This window comes from Lontra canadensis, unplaced genomic scaffold, assembly GCF_010015895.1.
Source record: "Lontra canadensis isolate GAN:19392208 unplaced genomic scaffold, GSC_riverotter_1.0 scaffold69, whole genome shotgun sequence".
Classification (NCBI taxonomy): domain Eukaryota; kingdom Metazoa; phylum Chordata; class Mammalia; order Carnivora; family Mustelidae; genus Lontra; species Lontra canadensis.
The window spans coordinates 10586463-10607442 of record NW_022631063.1 but is presented as its reverse complement, the minus strand read 5'-3'; the positions used below and the strand labels follow the sequence as shown (position 1 = coordinate 10607442).

General features: G+C 42.1%; 1 protein-coding gene across 4 annotated transcripts; it reads right to left on the bottom strand.

Moving 5' to 3' along the window:
• Positions 1-1047: 1047 nt before the first annotated feature.
• On the bottom strand, positions 1048-12775 carry CDCA7 (cell division cycle associated 7). Of its 4 annotated transcripts, none has more exons than XM_032880477.1 (10): positions 12673-12775; positions 9841-9966; positions 9187-9423; positions 6386-6622; positions 6010-6087; positions 4716-4916; positions 4040-4177; positions 3318-3467; positions 2748-2884; positions 1048-2392 (listed from the first exon to the last, which is right to left on the bottom strand). In XM_032880477.1, the coding sequence occupies exons 1-10, from the start codon at positions 12691-12693 to the stop codon at positions 2362-2364; spliced, it is 1356 nt and encodes a 451-aa protein (XP_032736368.1). In that variant the 5' UTR covers positions 12694-12775; the 3' UTR covers positions 1048-2361. The 4 variants fall into 4 exon arrangements, with proteins under 4 accessions (XP_032736368.1, XP_032736369.1, XP_032736370.1 ...); XM_032880478.1 differs by having other exon boundaries at positions 4716-4913; XM_032880479.1 differs by lacking the exon at positions 12673-12775 and adding an exon at positions 12440-12463.
• Positions 12776-20980: the final 8205 nt, after the last annotated feature.

Here is a 20980-nt window from a genome sequence, read left to right as displayed (position 1 = left end):
ACATGGTAATGCTGGTGCCTGGGTGGCTCAGTTGGTTAAGCGACTGCCTTTGGCTGAGGTCATGATCCGGAAGTCCCAGGATGAAGTTCCATATTGGGCTCCCTACTAGGCAAAGTCCCTTCTCCTGCCGCCCTCTTCTCTCCTGCTCTCCCTCAAATAATAAAATCTTAAAAACAACAACAGCAACAACAAACCATGGTTAACACCAAAAATGTTCACAACAGCCATCAATTTTACAAACTCCCCAAAATTTAACCTTCCCAATTACCTCCCTAAAAATGGGTTGAATTAGAATTTGGGTTAAGATTCCCAAGTTTATTAGAATACCTGTTCCTTTTGCATCTATCCAGAACACCAGTTTGTGTAACTTCATATAGTTTCATCTTTCCCCGAATATGTGGGAGTGAACAGGATTTCTGAGATAAGCCTAAAGCATATGTCCGCAAACCTACAGTGAAATGCCAGACTGTAAACATTTTAGGCTTTGTGGGCCGTAGTGCCACTTGCCTTTTATTTTTATTTATTTATTTTTTTTACAACTTTCTAAAAATATAATACTTGGTGCAAGTGCCATGTGAAGATCAGCTATGGTAGGATCTGACCCACGGGCTATAGTTTGCCAACTCTGATCTAAACTGAGTTATGAGAGCTTTTAGACCATGCTTTTGTCTTTGCTTTTCTCAGTCCTGGAACAGGCCTCGAGGTACAGCATGCCTTAGATATTCAAATGGTTGATAAAATCAAGCTTCACAATACCTGGCTTGATTTTGGGTTAGCAAATGGTGAAGGGAAACAATATTGTAAAACCTCATGGGCTTTTATTATTTTCTATCTTGGGATGTAGCTGCCTCAGCTGATTTTCTGATCACAGCTACTGGTTGGTTGTATCACCAAGCTAGGTCCTGTTCAAAAGAGCTGGCTCTTGACCTCCAGAAACTTACATCAAAAGGTAGAAATGGTCTTTTGTTTAAATACGAGGGAAAAAAATAGGAGTCAGTCCAGTAAAAATGAGTATTAAAGAATTTAAAAAAAACAAAACAGACAAGCTAGAATAAAATGTTTTATTATTAAAATAAAAAAAACTTTGTATAAAAGCATTACAAATCAAAAGCTCTATTTACATTTATTGATTCAATGTCCAATTAGGCATCAAACACTGAAACGGCACAGCAGAAGGCTGCACATGCAAAGAAAATGGACACACAAACACTTAAGATTCCGCCTCTACAAAACGATTTGATTAAAGCAAAAGGAGAGGGGGGTGGGGCACAACTCTTGATATCTGCCCAGAAAACTAAAAGGGCAGAGATGGCAAGTTAACAAGCCCTGGAAAGTCACCCAGTTCTAAAAAGGCACTTCTCACTGTTATAAAAGTGCTTAAAAGCTGAACATGAACCCTGTGCCTAGTTTATAACTTCAAGAAAGCAAACACTGCCAAGACTAGTAGTAGTAGACTTGTATCACTGTCAATTTTCCATGCAAAACGATCAGGAATTACTTTGAAACACCTTACATAAAAACCAAAATAAACTTAGCAAACTACTGTTATGCTGAAGTTTTACAGCATGAATTCAAGTCAGCCTATTCCTGAAGCCTCACCCTCCTAACTCCCTGGGATGTCTTTTCTACAATGATTTTGAATAGAGCCCTGTCCTTGGACCTTTGGGTGGTGACTGCGAGATCCAGATGCATCACTTAACCTTGTAGTGGAAGAAAGCAGCAGCAACTACGTCTCACCCAGGACAACTTGTACAAGAAGCGCAAAACATGGAATAGTCTCATGAGAGGCATCCAAAGTAATACACTCCACTTTCCAACAACTACCCAATTTTTCCACATGGTTTTAAGACTTGTGTGCCTTGATTCTGTTAAAAAAACACCAACTAGTGTGAACGCTAAATCTAAAATTATACTGCTTTCTCGTAAACAAGTTAGAGGGCTGTTCTCTGGAATTCAATAGATGTAGTTAGCTAACATTACTACTGTGTTTCTAAGTGCTTGGTTTTATGGGTGGATTCCAGGGCTATTTCGACGCCAGTTAAATCAAACATGCTTTCCTATAATTGCCATTTAAAGAGAATTCGGAAACAAAATGGTGGAAGAGAACCACTGGAAATAGAGGGGGATGATATGGGGTGTGGTGGGGGGAAACAAAGGAGGACCTGCAGGAGGGCGAAGTATAGCTAGCGATATACCTCAGTGATGCTCAGAGACACGTGGGTCTAATGAGATTAACTTGATTTGCGTTTCCTATAAAACTGATCATCAAAATTCTTAAGTCGCAGGTTGCAATCACGTGACAAAACCAGTAACTTTAGGAAGATCAGCGCAGTGACAGGCGGAAAGTGGATCTTCCAAACGCTATGCTTGCATTTCGAATTCCTGTTTCAGACTGAAAGAGAGAAGGAACAGGTCAGGATATGGTTTTCAACCTAAGAAATTTCTTTGGAAAGCCAAATTCAGTTTCCAAATGTTTTCTTTGAGCTACAGTATATACAGTTAAGTGCACACATCTGAAGCATACAACGGGCATTTTCATGTACACATGCACACACGTCACCCCCACCCAGAGGAAGACAGAAAACATTTCCAACATTCGAAGACTCCCAGTGTGCCCTTGTCCAGTCAAAACCTGCAGTCCTCACCACCTGGAGACAACCACTGCTCTCACTTCTATCATCTTTTTATTAAGACACACACATGAATGTAAGATTTGGGTGTGGAAGAGAGAAAAGCCGGCCGTTTACCTTTTCAAGTAAGCGTGCACATTCCCAAAGCCATGGTATTTGGCTAGATACACGAGGACCCCGGTCGCACACCGCCCGTCTCGCTGCCGGCAGAAACTGCAGTTGCAGATCCTGCGGCAAGGTGGGCAGTGCCAGTTCTGAAGAATTGTGAAAATGCACAGTTAAATCCAGTCTTCCTTTCCTCCCCTTACTTATCCATTCTTATTTAACCTCTAAGAGAGGCATCATCAATTGCATTAAAAAAATTTTTTTTCTTAAGTAACAGCAAAAGCTTAATAGGATTAATTTCCATTCGTCCTCCTGATACTTCTTAGGAAATCCAGCAGAGGTTACACAGCAACTAGCAGGGGTAGAGTCAATTTCCCTTGAATGGTCTGGTCCCAACCACACACTACGAGGTGGGCGGGGGACCTCATACTTATCCAGCACTAATACTATGAATTCATCAGCCTCCCCTGAAACGTGCACCCCACAACAATAAGGGCTCCATCCTTTCCCTGTTAACCTTTTTGGCCCTTTCTACTGATGGCTGACCTTCAAGCCCACAGGACCACCCCTCAGGGCACCTACTGGATCCAGCAGAGCATCCTTGACCTCTTCACCGTAACGGTTTCGAAGGCAGGGACCACAGAATTGACCTCGAACACCCCAGCACTCTGGGTTTCTGCAGTTTGTTTTGGTATCAATAGTTTTCTGGCGGCATTGATGGCAAGTAGATCCCTACAAATAGGGAATTAAGATGGGAAAAATGAACACAACACCACTTTCTATATAGAAAAATGGCATAAAGAATATCCTTCTTTGTAGATGTGTCTTGACAATTGGTCTTTCAATCCTATGTCAAATTATATATACATGGCTATGCCAACGGCAAGAAAAATAAATCAAGTATGGTGATTTCATTCAATCGGCAAATGCCAACAGTTAATATTACCAAAACTAGTTTTCTGCAAGGAAATATCTTTTGCAAAAAACCATACCCAAATCTTTATTTTTAGCACACCACTATATCCTAACACCTGTATATGTAGACATATACACAGTAAATATATATTGAATCCATTTCTAAATTAAAAGATCAAATGCTACCAAAGGCTTACTAAGCAAATACTACTCCTGCAGACTAAGAGATGTGTATCCCAAGGATGCTAAAAAACTCTCATGTGAAAAAACACACAGGAATAGTATCCCATATGCTAAGACCTTTAACATTAGCAAAACTCTAAGGATAGAAGCTATCTTTTTTCTCACAGATGTTCATGTTCACAGATGAAAGGTATAGAGCTTTGTACCAATGAACGGTTATAGATCTTCTCCCGAGAGTTGTTGCAGATGTTCTCCAGCTCTTCCTCTGTGATTTCTTCCACGGGGCGAATTATATGCGGAAGGGTCATGGATCCGGCACGACGACTTCTGGGCATGTCCTCTTCCTGCATGACAAAAATCACGGAATGGTGCTCTTACTGGCTCTTCCCAGCTCTGAATCCCAGATACAGGATTTGTAATTTCTTCACAAAGAATTCAACCTAGCAATCTTTCTGAGAGCTTATGGAGAAGGAGCAAGTTGTTAAGTTTACTAAAGATAATGGGACATCATGGAAAAAGAAGCTGAAGAAAGCTTTGGCCACTTAAAAATAAAATCTTGAAATCAAAGTTGCGGCGGGGGAGGGCGCCTGGGTGGCTCAGTTGGTAGAGCATGTGACTCTTGATCTTGGGGTTATAAATTTGAGCCCCATGTTGGATGCAGAGAGTACTTAAAAATAAAATCTTTAAAAAAAAAAAAAAAAGCAAGCAAGCTTTGATCTTCTCACCCACTAACAAAACACAATTAAGTTTATATGACATTAACAATTCTGAATGATCTGAGAAGGTTTATTACAGGTCATCTGGTTTTGAGGCTGTGGGGGTCCTTGTGTTGTGTTGGATACTGGGCCAACAGAAGAGCAAGCACAAATGTGGAGAACTCACATCCATGTAGCTGTCCATGGCTTTCCTCTTCCTCACCAGCATGTACTTATCCTCCTCCTCTTCCTCCTCCTCCTCTGTGGGTAGAGCACTAAGGGACCCAAGGATCCGAGACCTTGATCTGGTAAGAGGACGAGCTCTTCGTTCAGGGTTTCTCCTGGAAGCAACACCTGGGAATGTACGCCTGCGCGGTGTCTTTGACTGCTAAGTAAAACACATGTGATGCAACCCATTTAATCCAGAATGAAGAGAAGTGGCACCTTCTCCTTAAGCACATTTTTGTTTAAGTAAAACGAGAGCTCCGTTTCCTAATCTTCTGTCCTTTCCATAATGCACGGAAAGTGAGCCCCAAAATGATACAGCTGTTGTAATTCTGCCATTCCTCTCAGACTGAGAGATGATCCTTTTATTCCTCCACTTAAGAACAGATCTCATTTTCCAAAAAAAAAAAACAAAAAAACAAAACAAAAAAAAACACAAACAAAAAAACTTTCTACAATATCTCTTGAGCCCTGAAACATACTCACTATTTCTACACGGCACAAGAGAGAAATGTATGTATGGTTTTCCTTCTCCTGTTCCTTGCTTGCCTCTTTCCTTTCTCCTTAGGGAGAGGTGGGGAAAGGAACTCTTCCCTTTTGTACCACCGCAGACACATCAATCTCCCCTTAGTTGTACCAGCTAAATTCCTCAGAAGATAATCACATATATTAGGCCATGACTTGTTTAAAAAAATTGTCTTTTCCTCTTTTTCCTCTCATGCTCAGTTATTAAAAACCTCTATTATTACTTATCTACCATGTGGAAGGAATATCCTAATGTGGGATACAGAAAAAAAAAAAAAAATCAATCTTTACTCCCTGCCCTTGAGGGGCTTAGTCTAGTTGGGAAGGAGAGAAATAGCCAGACAAAGGGGTTTAAGTTCTGCAGAAGCAGGGCTTGGAGAGGCCACACCAGCCCTAGCATGCACAGAAGAGGTCCCAGAGATCTGTTAAGTTTTCTCTACTTCTTTGTCTGGAGGACTACACAAAATAAGGAAATTGGATTTGGAAATAATAAATCTAGGGGTGCCTGGGTGGCTCAGGTGGTTAAGTGGCTGCCTTCAGCTGGGGTCCTGGGATGGAGCCTGGGCCTTGTGCTCCCTGCTCAGCAGGGAGTCAGCTTCTCCCTCTCCCTTTGCCCCTCCCCCTACTCGTGTTCTCTCTCTCTCTAGTAAATACATAGAATCTTAAAATAAAATAAAATCTATCTTAGACCTGTCCAAAATACTATAATATAAACAAGGATTTATACTTACTGTACTGGGGCCTGGGAGGGAACGCCTTCCAGGGAATGAGCCAGGGAAGCTTTCTAATTCTGACATTAGTTTTGCAAGCTAAAAAGGGAGGAAATTCAACAGAAATTATTAGTTTAGAATAACTGCTAAAGAAAAAAGCAACTTCTGGAAATTATAGGAGAATGTCTTGAGTTTCTGATTTCACTTACACATCTACCAAGACTTTTGATAGATTAAAAAAGAGAAATTAATTTAGGAAAAGAAGCACATTTTAAAGCACACATTGTGAAGACTTCACAGTTACACTGACAATAATTCTTAGAACATAGGTATGAGCAATGAGCAGCTTACAGAAAGGGTGGAAAAGGTCAGTGTTAGCACAAAGTCAGATACCTACCATTGCTTTGTTTTGCTTTATATTTAAAGCTCTTTTCTCCAAAAAATTCATTCCATTTTCATCGTCTGAATCAGAACTGGAATCAGTCACAGAATTCTCAGGAGGCTTGGAGGGCACTGCTCTTTTGTTGGTGGCTCCCCTGGTGTTTTGAGTTGGGAACTTCATGGCCACCCGGAGGGGTCCGGACCTTCGGCACTGGCTGCGGGTCCTATAGCCAGTGTGGTCTGACTGCAGTCTCTAGTGAATCAGGAAGAGTGGAGTCATTAACGACTTGTTGATTGTCAGACAGGCTGTACCACTATGACTACAAAATCCCTTCTGAACAAAAGACACTGACAGCAAATAAATTTTAATGGAATACTTTAATAGTCAAGTTTAACTGACAGCTCTGGACAACAAATCAGGAATTATAATAAATACAATAATCAGGGTAATTTAACTTCTCTAGCCTATCTGAGACATGTCTTTATAAGCCATCTTCATAGCCCTTAGTTAGGTCAGTGGTTCTGAGTCTGTTTTGTTTGTTTTGTTAATGTGAAAATCCCAGCTCCCTTTTTAATTCATTTAAAAAAAAATGCCTATAAAAACAAGCATGTGTTCTCTCACAAACATGGTTTCAGTGTTGGCATTATGTTAAAGGTGCCTTAGTGCTCTAATCTACTCTTTAAAAAATTTGCAGCAAATAAGCCTAACATGAAATTCACCATTTTAACCACTTGTAACTGGCAGTTCAGTAGCATGAAGGACATTTGCACTGTTGTACAACCATCACCACCATCTATCTCCAGGACTTTTTCATCTTCCCAAAACTCTGCACCCATTCAACACTAACTCCCCACTCCCCCCAACCTCTGGCAACCACCATTCTACTTTCTGTCTCTATGAATTTGACTACTTGAGGTACCTCTCTAATCTACTTACTGTAAATTTAAAACTTAAAAAAGTGTTTGAGATTCCCAAAGTCAAGTGGGATTCCATCATTAAAAATATAGTAAAATTAGCCATCAGGGAAAAGTGAATCAGAATTACAAGATACTGCTTCATTACCCACTAGTGGAGCTGAATCAATAGCAAGTATGGCAAGGATGTAGAGAACCTGGAACCGCATACACTGCTGGTAGGAATGTATAAGGTGCAGCTGAAGACAGCCTGTCAGTTTGTTAAAAGGCCAGAGTTACCACAGGACTCATTCGTACATATACTCGAGAGTATTATGTCCACACAAAAACTTCTATGTGAACGTTCATAGCAGTGCTTTTTACAATAGCCAAAAGGTGCAAACAACCCCAAAACCCAACAACTGATGAAGATCATAAATAAAATTTCGTACATTCACGAACTATTATTTAGCAATAAAAAGATATTAGGTACTAGCACCTGCCACAACATGGAAGAACCTTGAAAATCTTTCATGAAGTCAAAGAAGTCAGTTACAGAAGACTGAATAGTATACGGTTTCATTCCTATGGAGTGTCCAGAATAGAAAATCTATCATGGTAGCAGACAGACTGGTGGTTGTCCATTGTTGACTGAGGGTACTGGGAAAGGATGTGAAGTGAATGCTGATGGGGAAAGGGTTTTTTGGGGAGCTGATGAAAATATTCTAAATTGATCGTGGTGATGGCTGAAAAAAAAAATTGATTGAGAAAAGAAAATAGATCACCCATAAAATCCCAGAAGTGGAACAGCCAGTTTTTTTTTTTAAACATTCAAACATGTCTAAAACCTGCACAACTTCTAGTATTCTTTGTGTACTTTTAGTGTGCCTGATGATGAGAAAATGACAAACTTTTATGGATTCTTAAGACTTTGAATCGATTGGTATCTTATTAATTGAAACAAATAGCATCTACTAAGAATGGAAATAGTGCCCAGAAATGACTCGGGCTAGTGGGATGTAAGACCTGAACAATGTTTAGGTCACATGCAGACGTACAGATCAGCCCCTGCAAGAACTCCAGTCTGCACTGCTTTGGACCACCATCCCTTCTTAGACAGGCAGTGCTACATTACCACCAAGTCAGACAGTGATAAACAACTCCTTGGCCAGATGCTCCTACTTATGTCAGCATCGGTATGGTCCCTGGGAATGGCTCCCCATCAGACCATAGTGAGCAGAAGAGCATGCACTGACGGTTAAGTCGACACACTGCTTCCTTTGTTGAGACAGTCCTGCTAACCAGAGTCTGCAGAACTAAATAGTATGCTCAGGGAGAATGGGACCAAGATGCAGCAGCAGCAGCAGTGGCCTGAGCAGAAGAGCAGAGGGTAAAGGTAAAGCAGCGTGCACAAAAGGCAGCCAAGGAGCACAGGTGAAAGCAAGGGCCCGAACTGTCATTCTGTGCACTTGAACTCCTGAACATAAGTCATCACAAGTTTTTTTAAATGAGGTCTATATCCACCATGGGAACCAGCATTTACCAAAGGCCTACTCCAGGCTGGGCCAATACTGGGCTGGGCACTGGAACTTAAAACAGGAATATAGCTAATCGAGGACATGTGGGATTCCGGTCAATCAGGCTAGATTTCTGTGGCAACAGAAATCTGGAGGTTGGCCAATTTTATCTTCCCAGTTCCCAAGACTTTCAGAGCCTACAAAATGTTCAAGCTTTACAAGTAGGACTACATTAGTAAAAATCGTTGTAGGACATAAAGAAGAAAACAACTCTTAAAATTTTAAAAAGGTCAACAAAATCTTCTGGCATGACTAAAATGAAAATTACGAGAAAAAAAAAATTTTTAACCAAGTATGTCATGCCTGTAAATGTACCGTACTTCTTGACATGGGTTCTCAAACTCACCATTCCATCCTGTATCTCACTCTCTGAGAAACCGCAAAATGATTCATCGTCAGAGTCGGCATGAAAAATACTGGCCAGTTCTTTAGTGACATCTGGCCTTGATTTCTGTAAAAATCCGCAATGGTCTAATACATCTTGCACCTCACTTTCTGAAAAGCCGCAGAAAGATTCATTATCAGAGTCCTCATAAAAAACATTTGCCAGTTCTTCACTGATATCTGACCTGAATTTAGGTTTCTGTAAAATAAATAAATAAATGTGGTTGTGCATTTTTTTCCCTTTTTCAAGAACCAATTTTCCATAAACCGTGCAGAGAGCAAATCACATTTACAAGTGCACTACAAGAGAACAGCTTTTGTTACAAAGAAAAATGGTTCAGAGGTTTACAAATGATTTCTGAGTTGTTATGGCAAATCATCAGGCATGTTAGGTTAGGCGACATTTCAAAAAGATAGAATAAGTAGCTAATCTACCTCCAACAATTACTACCTAGAACCACAGCAAAAAGTGAAATGAAATTACAATGCATACTGTATTTTTCAGCAGCTGTATAGAAATGCAGGCAAAAAGCAAGCGGTTTTAATCACGCACAAAGCATTTGGGGCACTGTGGGCACTGCAGACTCAATTCTGTTTATTCTCAGGCAGCACTTACCGTGTTTGCAAAATTATCAGAAGCAAAGCTGTCACAACTGTCATCAGAGGATGATGATGTTTCCATGGAAATCAATTTCACATATCTAAATTTCTTTACATTCTTCTTTACTCCGTGATCCTTTTGCTGCAAATGAAAATGGCAATGCTATTAAATCGGGCGCTTACTACACTAACTGAAGACATCATTTTTGAGTTTAGTAGTTCAAACAGCACAGAGTAGATATATCCATTTCTTATACCCTACATAGTAAAAGGAGGATTTGCAAATGCTATAAAAATATTTTCAAAACCTGGTAAAATCTTAAAAGGGGCCCCCTTTGAAGGAATTATTGTTAAGGACATCAATTCAATCAAACATCTATAGAACTACCTCACTGCCCACCTCTCTTCCCACCAAGCAGAATGTGTGATATGGAGTTCCCAAGGGGTTTAATACCAACGTCCTAAAACCTGCCTGTTAAGAAGATTAGATTGCACTTCCAAAAGGAAATTTCAAAAGTACAAAATGGTAGGAGTGATTTCGCTCCCTCAGCCAAAAATCAAGCTAATGAGGTCTTTTTATATAAGATTTGGGCTGTGTACTGTGATGCTAATTTCCCAAACTACAAAAACTGGCTAGCACCTCTACTTCAAAATGGCAGGCTTTCAAGCTGGTTCTGCTCTAACCAAGAGGGGTATAGTGATTTCAGCAAAAGTCCCTACAAATCAAGTGAACAAAGATACAAGGAGGCAAGTTAAAGGTCAAATAGCACTCCAAACCCAGGTAGAATGCCTGATTCCACCTCAGCATTCTACCAGCGCGGCATGACATTCAGCTCTTTCTGAACTCTCCTTGCTATACCACTCTTGAGTTTTTAGAAGTCCTTTTTAAGTCACTAATTTGTAAGTCACAAATTACTCCGAGGTTACTTGTTCATAAACACCGAACAGCCTGGCTTTGCTCATCAGAAAATGCAATTAGCATCTATCTCAAGATAAAGACAGCAATTTCTGGCATTTCTTAACATTTAATGAGACCTAAGTGTTTTTAGTTCCTGTGTTTTAATTTTCTTAAATACAGTCACACAATAGAAATGACTCCTCATACTGAAAACTTTGAAAGGCACGCTCTGCTATGAGCCCCACAAAAGAAAGCCAAGATGGGAGGTGTCAGGTGGAAAGAACATTCTCGACCTTCCTCGTACACTTAACACTATGCACTTGATTTCAATCTCTTGCAAATAAAATGATCATGTCTTTTGTCCTTTTAGAAAGGCAGAAAAATGTGATAATAGGTAATGCTACTACCTATTAAAAGGGCTCTCACAAGCACCCCATTTTCCAGGTAAGGAAATTCAAGGCTCCAGGGAGGTGAAACAGAGTGCCTGAGATGACACAGCTGGAAGGAGAATCCAATTCTGTAATCTCCTAGGACATCAATGATCCTTGCACAACTGGAGCAATTTACTCATCAATCTACCTATAAACAGTCAGAGGCCCAGGACAGCCTCAAGGGAGGCGGTCTACTGGAAGCTGACAGGAAAACATACGCTGGGCTTTAACACGTCAGCACATGCCAAGAGTTAGTTAGCAGGCAAATGCATGTTTTAGGGGAAAAGACGTAGAAAAAGGCAAATGGTCATGGTTGAGATTAACTTTTCTGACAGGCAGGTAATAACTAATACCAGTAAGCATGTTTTCACATTACGTATAATTCTTTGCAAGAAAGTTGCTATCACTATTCCCACCTAACAAACGGGGAAGCTGAGGCGTGAGGAGTTAAGTGGATTACTCCTAACAGGATGCCCCAAACTGGAGCCCAGGCACGTCAGATTCCAAGTCCTGTTACACACGGCTTTCTCCAACCTAAAAGCCAATGCCGGGTTACACCCTAGAGCTGTTTCTCTGAAGCCACGCCCCCAGCACGCCCTCTCCCACACCCCACCCCCACTGGAACCACAGCCTCCCCACGTGTGTCACTCTTTATTTATTTTAAGCAGGTCTCACTCTTCCTTTCCACCCAACCCCCATCTTCTAACATCTCCTGGGGCAGACCCTACGTTCCGGTTTCCGTTAGAGCAAAATGTAACGTTCCATTCAGGGCAACATCCTGCAGCTGCGAGTAAGGTTGGTGGGTGGAGGAGTGGGAAACGAGCAAATGGTCTGCGTACAGTTTGGACCACCGGGTCCTTCAAAAGCCCTTCATCGCCGCCCAGAACTAGAGATCCCTACCCTCCATGGGCGCATCCAAGTCCTAAAGAGACCATTTTGCGAGACCTTTAAACTTCAAACCCACCGATCCTCAGCGGTTAGAAAGCGGATGCTGGTGTGGCAGGCGCAAAATCCCGCCGGGAGTGCATCCAAAGGGCCACCCCAACCCCCAGTGTGCTAGGTGTTGCCGCAGCGAGCCACGCACCCGCCCGCAAGCTGCACGCTGGAAAGGGCTGCAAGGCTGCAGGGCAAAGCCCCCAGGGAGCAGGGCGGGAGGCGCTCCCCTCCACCCGGGCTCCGGCCGGCAGACACAATGGGGGATCAGCCAGCTCCAGCCGCTGTCCGGCCCGGAGCACACGTGCACTTCAGGCGCACGTGGCTTCGGGCTCCCGGGAGTGCCAACCCACCTGAAAACTGCTCAAATCTCCGACCGCCAGCGCGCCGGGTGCGCACGCCCAGCGGGGTCAGCCCCGGGCTCCGAATTACGCGAAATGCATAAAATCTGGGGCTTGCCTACAAGGGCGCCGCCCAGGACCGCCACCGGTGGATAAGCAGCACTCGGTCCGCGGAGTTAGAAGGAGTTGGCCCGCGCCCAGCACCCACCGCACCCGCCCCTCGGATTCAGCAGCCTAGCGCTCACCCGCACGCGCCGAGCGTCCATGCTGGCGGCTGGCGCCCAGGCCGGCGCTCTGGGACTGGAGAGCGAAGCACCGCGAGCCGCGGTCCCGCAGCGCCGAAGAAGCTGCAGCAGGCGGGGCGCGCAGACCCGGGCCCGGAGGGGCGGGGCTCTGGCCGGCTTTCCCGCGTTGGGGCTCAGGTCCTGCAAGCTGTGGTAAAAGCCTTCCCCCGCGCGAGATCCTCTCCGCACCGGGGTAAAAAGCGACCCCCAAAATATTGTGGCTTCAAGGCGCAGCCTTGGAATACCCTAAAGTCCGCCTTAGAAAAGCAGCGCTTTGGGGGCTATAGGACGTTCTTTTTACGTGGCTGCACGGTCCTAAGCGAATGGCGCGAAAGCGGTTCGTATTGCCCCAGGGTTAGCAAGCTGATTTGCATGAATTCCCGGGCTGGGAGTAGAAAAGTCGAGTTGAGGGCTAATGGAGAGCAGCGCCTGAGAGTCTTGCGGGTTTATTACTGCCCTTGCGGCGTGAGGTGTGCGTTATTCAACATAAAAATAAAAGAATTAAGCACGAATTCCCCCGTTTATTAGTCCAGTCACTGCCCCTGAGTGTGGCACCTCTTATCCGGCAACCACATCATTTTCTGCAGCAATCAAATGAGTTCGATCTTGATATTTCTTTTCAGAAAGCACGGGAAGCCGCGTCGTTGTTTTACGGAAGACTTGTGGGTTTTAAATTAGGATAAAAAGGCGCTGCCATTAGTAAAGACTTATCTGCGGGATCAGACAGGCTTTAATATTTATCTGTTGCGGATAGAAGCTGAAGACTATTAATGTGGTTTGACCATCTTTTCTTTCGTTAGAATTGATAATTACCGAAATTGAAATTACCGTGAGATAGTGTTCAATTGCCCTTTTAATCAAACCTGACGTTCCGATGCAATAAAGTGTGAGGTTTTAAATCTTCTGTAGAGCAAGGGGGGGGAGCAGCTTTTAGAAGAAGTAAAATGATTTGGGTTGCTGTAAAAGACACTAGTTATAATCTCACATTTAAGACAAGTGCTTGAAATGAAAACATTCGAATCTTCTTAAAAACTTTTCTCTCGAGAATAATTCCTTTGCAGTAAGAGAGCATGCGTGAACATACCGCGTTCCTCTGAATGTATTGAATACAAAAACTTGTGAGCAAGTAATACGAGAGAACAATGGATTGGAAGAATTGGGAGGATCTTGGTCGGAGTCTTCGAGCCTTTCTAAAAACACGCCTGCCCATGGTCACTCTGTCACAGTGCAAGGGACAAAGGACTCACGGTCTCGAAGGTAGGCGCCAAGAGAGGCAGTTGGTTTGTCTGGCGAAATTCTTGGCAGTGGTGGTGATTGGTGGGGTGCGGGGCGGGGGGTGGTGAGTGACTCAATTAAATCTTTGTTGAGTAAATCAACTATATAAAAGGTGAAAGACCTAAAATTGTTGTTAGTGCTGTGTCCTTAGGAATACAGTTTTTTGCCACTGAAATATGTGAGAATTTGGGATTGTGAAATGCATAAAGTAAGGGAAGATTAAGTCTTGACTCTGAAAAGTTCTGATAAGAAAATTCTTAATTCTCTTGGGTAATTAGAAAATAGTTTACATATTTATTTAAGATTCAGATGTCTAGTCTATCAATCTTTTTAATAAACCGAAAGATGCAAATTAAAACAAAGAGATACAGTTTCACTCAAACTGGTAAAAATTAAGAAACCTGATAAATAAGACCAGATGCTGGTAAGGACATGAGGAAATTCCTGCAATGTTAGTAGGTAATTTTTTTTTTTTACCTCAGAGGGCAGTTCAGGGGTATTTAGTAAAACCCAGCAAAACCACTTCCAGGTATATACCCTAAAAAAAAGTTTTTCACACTGTGGGTTAGAACCCATTGGTGAATTATGAAATCAATTTAGTGGGTTACAACCAGCACGTTTTCTTCTATCTTTCTTTTTGAAATAATGTAAAAAATACAAGCAATACATGTGAGTATTGTTTTCTCAAACCGTGTGTCACTTTTGGGTGTGTGTTTTGTATAAATACGTATTTCATAATGCGCTTCGCCATGGACAGAATTTTCAAGATCGTATCCTGAGGAATGTGCGTGATGAGTCTTGTACTGATGTTCTCTCATTCATTCAGGTTAAGTATTGACGATGCCTATTATACCAGGCACAACTAGAGACATAAAGGCTAGGGAGTACACATCCTAGCAGAGGAGCAAAAGTGAACAAGATAATTTCAGGTGTGATTACTTCTGAAAAGGGAAAAAAGAATAACAGGATAAGGAGATAGGAAATGAAAGAAGTATTAATTGAGATAAGAAAAACAGGAGAGGTTTGTCTGAGGCATTATCTGATCAGGAGCCTGAGTAAAGCAAGGGAAGAAATCATAGGAGATAAGGAAGTGCCAGTTTTAAGCCCAATGAACACCTGGTTCAAAGGCTTGTGAGGCCCCAACAGAAGAAGCCAAGTATGCTGTGACTGTAGAACTAGGGAAAGAGGGAGAGCAGCCAGACCGTGTGGGGTCTTCCTGACCATGGGAAGAGCTTTGGAGTTTATCCCAGGTATGATGGGAAGGATTTTGATGGAGAGACCCAGTCTGACCCCAAGGACTGTATGAACTGTATGTTGAAGGGGAGGAGGATTGAAACCTCAAGGCACTTAGGAGCCCCAGAGGAGAAAATAATGGCTTGGACTAGGGTAGTTTTAGGGTGGGGAAAACTGCTCAGATTTAAGATATAGTAGTTTGAAGACAGAGCTAATGTGACTGGAGGGATGGATGGATGGTTCATTCATATTACGTTGTATATCATAGTAAAATATTGCAAATAAACTAAATGCCCCTCAGAAGGGAAATGGATGCACAAACAGTAGTATATTCATAGAATGGAATTGGAACAGTAGTTCAGATGAATGGTATGGCGTACTTTCATCAATGTAGATAAATCTTAATATTGAACAAAAAAGTAAATTGCAAACATTTCTGCCAACTGTGCCCCTAATGCAAATTTTAGAAACCTAAAACAAAAGAAACCTAAAACCTATTAAGTTTTGAAAACATAAAAACATACACAAGCTAAAATAGGATACAGTAAACTGAGGAGGGAAAAATGGAAACGAAAGAGAGGAGGTGAGGCCTTCTACTCTATCATTAATGCTTTCTTTAAAAATAAACAGTGTGAAGCAAATATGGCAAAGTTTCAAACGTGAGTGGTGGGCACATGAGTGTCTTTTTTATTTTTACTTTCCATGGGGTTTTCTTATTTCTTTTAGCTCCAAAACATTTTAAAATAAAAATTTTTCTGAAGTTTGAAACCTGTCTGTTGATTAAGATCTACGTTTGTAGTGTTAAATATGCAATCCCTTTACAGGGAAGTAATAAATGGGAATGTTAGCTCATCTTGCAATTTTAGGTACCTCGAAAGGTCTTAAGTCATTATGTTAATTATATATTGTTAATATGTTCATTTTATTAATTTTTTAAAAGATTTTATTTATTTGAGAGAGTGAGAGAAGGCATGAGCAGAGGGAGAGACAGAGGGAGAAGCTCCCTGCTCAGCAGGGATGATGTCTGACTCCATCCCAAGACCTCAGGATATGACCTGAGCTAAAGGTAGATGCCCAACCGACTGAGCCACCCAGGTACCCCAATAGATTCATTTTTTTTTTTTAAGATTTTATTTGTTTATTTGACAGACAGAGATCACAAGTATGTAGAGAGGCAGGCAGGGAGAGAGAAGAGGAAACAGTCTCCCCGCGGAGCAGAGAGCCCAGTGTGGGGCCCCATCCCAGGACCCTGGGATCATGACCTGAGCCGAAGGCAGAGGCTTTAACCCACTGAGCCACCCAGGCACCCCAATATGTTCATTTTAAATGAAAGACACAAAAAGTGTAAGAATGGAAATTCGGTCTGCAGAGAGTGATGAGGTTCCCAGGCCACAAAAACAGGTAACAGGGAATGACCTTTCATAGGCACATACCTGACATCTACAGACAGTATCTGGTATGAGAGTTGTAAATGCAACAAATACTCAGAAAATACGTATTACCAACTAAAATGATTGTAGATAGAATTTGAAACCTAAAACATTCTAAAATACTGTCTCCTGTTAAAGAGCTTTAACTTTGAGGATGAGTATGTGTTGTCTTGTAGCTTTTATTCACCTTGCACAAAGAATTCCATTTCCTATTATTGGGTTTGAAACTTGACCCTGAGGTTCTGAGCACTCAGCACTTAAATAATGAGAGAAGCTGAGGTCAAACTTGAATTCAAGATGATTGATTTTAAGACTAGGAGTGCAAGAATTAATAAGATGTACCATTTTAAGATGCGTAGAGGTACTGTTCTCCATCCCATATACCCTTCCTTCTCAGGAAATGTAATGTGAACCCAAATGGCTCAGTAAATGAGACACCTTCAATAGACCATGCACACCCAGAGACAAAGGGCTGGTGAGGGGTTTCACTGTGTTTGTGGATACAGACAGGTTGCAGTCTGTCAGGTCACAAATCTCTATTCTAAATAACCCCCTAATTATGGATTTACTTCCCCAGTGTCTGCTTTCAGGATGTACAAAGGCAAGAAACCTAAAAGGCCTGAAGTTACCCTTCGGTTACCAGAAGCCACTCTGTGGGAGGGCCCAGCCCATTACCACCCTCCTTCAGTTTAGCCCACAAATCCTACCCCTCCAAACTCTCCTGGTATGTTTGCTTTTGATTATGTGTCTGTACTGTTAAGCAGGTCAGTTTGCAGACATCAGATACCTGGTTAGAGAAGGGAATATGGAAACATGGATGCAAATCTGGTCATTTTTATCAAGAGGAAATACTTGTTTTTTCATGGATAAACATTGTTCATTATGAAATATTTGTATAAGGTATTAAAGCATCATTAAACACGGGATGAAATAAAGTCCTATTTTAATTACTGAATCAGTCAGTTCCAACATTATGGAAGCTGAACTATAACATGTCTACATTTTACCAACCACAACTCCCCTCTAACTTGTTCTCCTTCTATGACTTTTTAAATCTGCCCCGGTAAAGTGTTTTGTTGTTGTTGTTTGTTTGTTTGTTTGTTTTTAAGATTTTATTTATTTATTTCACAGACAGAGATCACAAGTAGGCAGAGAGGCAGGCAGAGAGAGGAGGAAGCAGGCTCCCTGCTGAGCAGAGAGCCCGATGTGGGGCTCAATCCCAGGACCCTGGGATTATGACCTGAGCCGAAGGCAGAGGCTTTAACCCACTGAGCCACCCAGGTGCCCTTGGTAAAGTGTTTTTACAGGGGTACAAATACTTCTTGGAGGTAGTGACTTCACTTCCCTGGGATATAGACCCAGAAGTGGAATTATTGGATCATATGGTATTTCTATTTTTAGTTTTTTAAGGAGTCTCCATACTGTTTTCCCTGATGACTACACCAATTTGTATTTCCACCACAGTGTGCAAGGGTTCCTTTTTTTTTTTTTTTCCCCACATCCTCGCCAACTCTTGTTATCTCTTATCTTTCTGGTGTAATAATAACTTTAAAGAACACAATGAGGGAAAGAAAGAAGTCCAGAATGATATATAGCAAAATGTGGGCAGAGATTTCTTCTAGAGTAGGGGAGCTAATGGTGATTTTTCTTTGATCTCTTTTACTTTTTTGTTCTTTCCAAATTCTCTGGAATGAGGTCAAATGATTTTTCAAAACCACAGGAAAAAAACCAAGAGTGATTCCCTATCCTTAAAATAATGGAAACAAACCAGGCAAAGGAAGAGAGGCTGAGGCAGTTTGGGTGATTTGGAGGGGATGAAAGATGGGGGAAGTGGCATGTGAAGGGAAAATGGAGTCAGGGAAAGGGATGATCTTTTGATGGGGCAGCCAGCTCTGAAGTGCTTCTCCGTTATTCTAGAGGCTCTGCTCAGCCTTCTGGCATATAGTAGCAAAGTCCTGCTTAGCAGCTCATGGCCCATAGGCACAAGCAAGATTTTTGGTTTTAATCAAGAACTTTTTGTTTGTTTTCAATTTGATCATTTCCCCTTCTGGAAACAACCAGTGTGCAAAAATAATTGTTTTAGTTGTGAGCAGCCTCTGTTCATTGCATAGGCCACTTCTTCTAAACTATTATAGTTGTGAATTTTCCAGATCCTTGAATTCTTCTTCAGATCTCTTCCTTAAGCAGCTCTTTGGAAAGAGGATCGTTGCAGAGAGAGGAAGTTTAACTCTTAGCTAAAAGGAGACTTGGGGATTGTCTATAGATTGGTTAATTTCTGGAGTGAACCAAATTCAAGATGGTGAGGGACCCAGAGAGAAGTCTAATCTGCACACTGATGTGTAGAATTCAAAACCAGCCTACCAGCAGTCGTTAAAACATTAAACACAGATACCATATGATCCATCAATTCCACTGGTCAACTGGCAGAATTTCAGCTTTTTCTCTTTAGCTCCTTCGGAGTCCCCAAAGGTAACCTTGTGAATGGTATGGCTCATCTCAAAGCAGCTTTCTTCAGGCTTCAAATTCAAAGCATACAAACTGCTATGGACTAGTACTTTCTCTACCACTCACTCTGGAATTTCATGTCTCCCAACCCACAGAACTCAGTAGGGAACACTGATAGAAAGCTGAAAGCTTATTATTCTACTTTACCTTCCCTTAGGCTTATCCAAAAAACAGCTGGTACCACACCCAGGACACCTGTAGGGGGCTGAATTGTGGCCCCTCAAAATACATATCCTTGTTCTAATACCCAAACTCTAACTGTTCATTTGGGAAAAGGGTCTTTGCAGACATAGTTGAGGACCTTGAAAGGAAATCATCCTAGATTACTCATGTAGGCCCTAAACCCAACGACAAGCGTCTTTATAAGAGACAGACGAGAAGTCACATAGAGAAGGTCATTTGAAGATGGAGACAGATTGGAGTGAGGAGCCACAAGCCAAGGTACAAGGACAGCCTCCAGAAGCTAGAAGAGGCAAGTGACAGAATCTCTCCTTGAGCTTCTAGAGGAAGCACAGTCATGCCCACTTCTGATCTCTGGAGCTGTGAGAAAATACATTCTGTTGTTTTAAGCCACTAACTTAGTGGTAATGTTTATGGCAACCACAGGAAATTAATACAACCCCATTGGCTTCCAGTCTCTAATCTGAAGAAGAGGAGTCCAGGAGCGCCTGGGTGGCTCAGTGGGTTAAAACCTCTGCCTTCAGCTCAGGTCATGATTCTAGGGTCCTGGGATCAAGCCCCGCATCGGGCTCTCTGCTCAGCAGGGAGCCTGCTTCCCCTCCTCTCTCTCTGCCTGCCTCTCTGCCCACTTGTGATCTCTGTCTATCAAATAATAAAATTTTAAGAAATGAAGAAGAGGGGTCCAAAGAGAACCAGCTGGACCAGGCTTTCATGCTAGAGATGAGATTGCCATTACCACTCTGGTGACAAACTAGATTCGATCTTTCAAACGCTTACTCTGAAAGACAGCTAGAATAACCAGGCTTTCCCAGTTTCCAGCTGTCTTCATGACTTATGGAGCCGGTGCTATGGACTGAATGTTGTATGCCCACCCTCCACCCCACCCATCCCATTCATATGTGGACATCTAATCTCTAATGAGCTGATGTTTGGAGGTGAGGGCTTTGGAGGTAATCAGATCATGAGGATGGTGCCCTCATGACGGGGATTAGTGCCCTTATAGAAAGAGACATGAGAGAAAGTTTGCTTCTTCTCTCCCTGCTCTCTACTTTGTGAGGATACAAGAAGGACCGCCATTTGTAAACCAGGAAGCCCTCACCAGATACTAGATCTGCTGGCACCTTGATCATTCACTTCCCAACCTCCAGAACTGTGAGAAATGAATGTCTGCTGCTTAAGCCATGCATCCTGTGGTATATTTGTTAAGGTAGCCTGAACAGCTAGTTTTTACTAATTTTTCCAAGTTTCATTTTTCTAATTTTTCCAAGTTTCCAATTTTTTCTAGTTTCTAATTTTTTCTAATTTTTCCAAGTTTTAGATAATTGACCTTGATACTGTCCTAATCAACAAGAGAGTAAAACCAAGCCAAAGAAAATGAGAGGCTTAGGTTCATTTTGTATATGTGTATGTGTATATGGGGCCACTACATTATATTGTGGATCAGTGGCCCCTATGTCAGGTGTCCAATCTGTGCTATCTCGGAGCAGAAGAGAATTATCACGTGATATCAAACATGGTGCTTAAGCAGCTGGGGCTGGGTATTAAGATGCCCTCTGGCACAGTGTAAGGGTAAAGCGTGTGGGCTCTGCCTGGGTTCGAATGGTAGCTCTACCACCCACCACATGTTTTATGATCTTGGGCAAGTA

Bases quoted from the DNA above. Each gene is read 5' to 3' on its own strand.
- CDCA7 (XM_032880477.1), bottom strand. From the start codon at position 12,693: ATGGACGCTCGGCGCGTGCGG. The intron at 9,967-12,672 runs GTGAGCGCTAGG...TTTCATTTGCAG, and splicing joins TGGACGCTCGGCGCGTGCGG to CAAAAGGATCACGGAGTAAA. The intron at 2,885-3,317 runs GTAGGTGCCCTG...ACAATTCTTCAG, and splicing joins AGGATGCTCTGCTGGATCCA to AACTGGCACTGCCCACCTTG.